General features: G+C 38.2%; 1 protein-coding gene across 1 annotated transcript; it reads right to left on the bottom strand.

The window, feature by feature from the left end:
• Positions 1-208: 208 nt before the first annotated feature.
• On the bottom strand, positions 209-2709 carry TLR1 (toll like receptor 1; the record flags this gene model as incomplete). Its single annotated transcript, XM_081099368.1, has 1 exon — positions 209-2709. The coding sequence occupies one exon, from the start codon at positions 2707-2709 to the stop codon at positions 319-321; it is 2391 nt and encodes a 796-aa protein (XP_080955494.1). The 3' UTR covers positions 209-318.
• Between the last annotated feature and the right edge of the window lie 294 nt (positions 2710-3003).

The following is a 3003-nucleotide window of genomic DNA, read 5'->3' as shown; positions in this document are numbered from 1 at the left end:
TCTAACATTAACCCCAGCACACCGGAACATATATCACTGAAGTTCTTTAAATAGGTGCTTCTTTTAATTACATGATAAATTCAATGAATTCAGTTCTAGAAAAAAACAAGTAAATCCCTCATATGTTAGAAATTGACTTTATATCAAAATTATATCATTTCATTCATTATTATTACCATGAATAAATGGTGAACAGGGGCCTGAAAGTACACATTTTTGTTTATTTTATAAATTCAAAATTATGTTTAGGTTTGTGTTGATGCAAAATAAAGGCATTGTTGGAACTTCCAAAAGCAGCAAGTGAAAGGGGGAACATATTTAGATGTATGTGTGATCTATTTCTTTTGCTTGGTACATCAACTTAATTCGAATGGATGCTCTTAGGTTCGCCCAAAAAAGTCCATGTTTGCTCTTCTCCTTCGGCCATTCCAAGTAAGTTCGCTGTGCCATGAGAGTTTTGAGTTTGTGATAGCTGCTAGGAATAGAATACATTGGAATGGATTCCAGCAAGATCAGGATTAAGTTATTAGATCCTTCATGGAAGAGATTGTGGTGGGCAAAGTAGAGTTCATAATGGCACCACTCGCTCTGAACAAAGTTGGGAGACAAAACGAAGATGGACTTGTAACTTTTCTCAATACAGTTTATGATATTTTCCACAATGCTCTTGCCAGGAACAAAGTTCCTCTCATGCAGACAAATCCGTATATCTTCTTTTTCTAGGTTTGGTAGTAATTCATTCTTCACCCAGGCAGAATCGTGTCCACTATATGAAATAAAGGCATGGAACTGAAGAGTTCTTTGGAGTTTGTGTAAAGATGTGTTCCTGGACCTGTGTCGGGTCTGGGTCCACTGACACACCATCCTGAGATACCAGGGCAGATCGAAATAGACACAGAGGACAGTCACGGCAACAGCCAACACCAGCCCAGTGACCCCAATGGTGGCAATCAGCAGAGCTGTGTTGCAGGATAATGGAGACACATGGAAGTCCTTTAGTAGGGTTCCCTTATAGCTTTCTGGATAGTCACACTTATAAGAGTCAGGCCAACCCTCTACCACTTCACTGGAAACTTGGCCTATACTTCGGATAAATTCTCTGAGCTCACATGTACATTGGAATGGGTTGTTTCCTGCGTTTACGGACCTAATCTTCTGGCAGCTCTGGAAGAAATGAGCTGATGGGTTGGAAATTGAATTATAGCCAATGATCAGTACAGAGAGGCTGCTGAAGGAATCACATCCAGGAAGGTGGGCTAAAGAATTGGAAGCAACATTGAGTTCTTGTAAAGCTTCCAGACGGATGACATTTTCAGGGATACTTGTTATTCTATTACTGTGAAGATCAAGAACCCTGAGTCTGGGAGGTAAACATCTGAAAACAGAGTCAGTGAGTATATTTGAAGACATATTTAAACTTAATAAACTTATAGTCCAAGAGCAATATTCTTCATTTTCATCATAGCTTAGAGAATTCTGGCTAATGTCTAATTGTTGTAGTGACTTCATCTCCTTGGTCATATGAACTATATTTGCAAGTTTTTTTAATTGATTCATTTGTAAACTAAGTGTCTCCAACCTAGTCAAGGTTCCACAATTGTGAAAAACCATGTCTGTTAAGAGATTATTGGAAAAATCCAAATGCAGAAATGGGCTCATTTGGGATGGGCAAACCATGTGGACCATATGTGTACCAGAGACTGTGAAATTCTGGATGTTCATATTTGAAAAGATTCTATAGATGTAACTTTGTGGCAAACTAAACACCTCACTGACAACTTGGTGTATAGACAAGGCCTTCAGTGAGGTGTCAGAATAATCAAAATCTCTGACCTGAAGGCGACCTTGTAGTTTCACATTTGAAATTGAGAAATACTCTATGCTTGTATGCCAAACCAACTGGAACATTGTAATGAAAGAATGCCAAGTTGTTTCAATATTGTTTAAAGTAAGATTTGATATCCTTGAATTATTTTGAAGTTTTGACAGAACACTTAGGAAATATGAATATCCATTATCATCTAGCACACATTTGATATTAGACAGTTCCAGACTTACTGCCGTGCTGACTGACACATCCAAAGCAAAGTGGGATTCCTTTCCTGCGGGGAAAACAATGTGCAGACTCTCTGTGTTAAGGTCTTGAAGGCTCTCGGGGTCTTCTTTTTCCCCATAAAGGTCTCCCAAGACTAGTAAAACCTTATTGATATGCAAATGAGCAATTGGTAGCACACTAGACTTTTGTAGCTGTGTGGCACTCAAACCCAGAAATTCTAGTTGAGACATGTTGCCAAACTCTTTGCAAATGGGCAGGGCATCAAATGCATTAAATGAGAGGTCTAAGTGCTTGAGGTTCACAGTATGGTGGCAAGAAATCTTCTCCAACTCGTTGTGGGACAAATCCAAATACTCCAGTTCCTGGTTAAATTTGAAAACGCTCATGTCAAGATACTGGATTCTATTATGAGAAATTCTCAAGACCCTCAGCTTGGATAGTAATAGGATGTCAGAAGCCTGAAGCTCAGATATATCATTTTGTGATAGATCTAAGATTGTTGTTTTCAAGGATAAGTCTTTGGGAACATGGGTGAGACTTCCTTTTGATCTGTCAACTAAAAATTCGCTTTCCTCGGATAACTGGATTTTGATCTCAAGTATTAACATGAAGATGATGACAAAATGGAAGATGGTAGAATTAGTTTTAGTCATTTTGTAACACTATATGTTCCTGAGGATAGTTGCTATTCTTCAGAGCATCTTGATATAGATACAGATCCTAGAAAAAAAATCCACATTAAATGATTGCATTAAATTGGGCATGGTTGATATTAAACATTTTTTTACTAGAGACTCATAACATGTAGGCTACCTTTTTTGGAGTCATATAATCTAAAACCAGGGAAATACACATATCGATACATAATTATCCTGCCTCTATGGTGTAATGGCTTGAAAGGTACCCCCTCCCAATAGATATGTCCACCTCCGAACCATGTCATAATC

Source organism: Myotis nattereri (genome assembly GCF_964212035.1).
Source record: "Myotis nattereri genome assembly, chromosome: 1".
In the NCBI taxonomy this organism is placed as follows: domain Eukaryota; kingdom Metazoa; phylum Chordata; class Mammalia; order Chiroptera; family Vespertilionidae; genus Myotis; species Myotis nattereri.
Note: the sequence above shows the minus strand (reverse complement) of the source record. Positions and strands in the feature narration are given on the sequence as shown.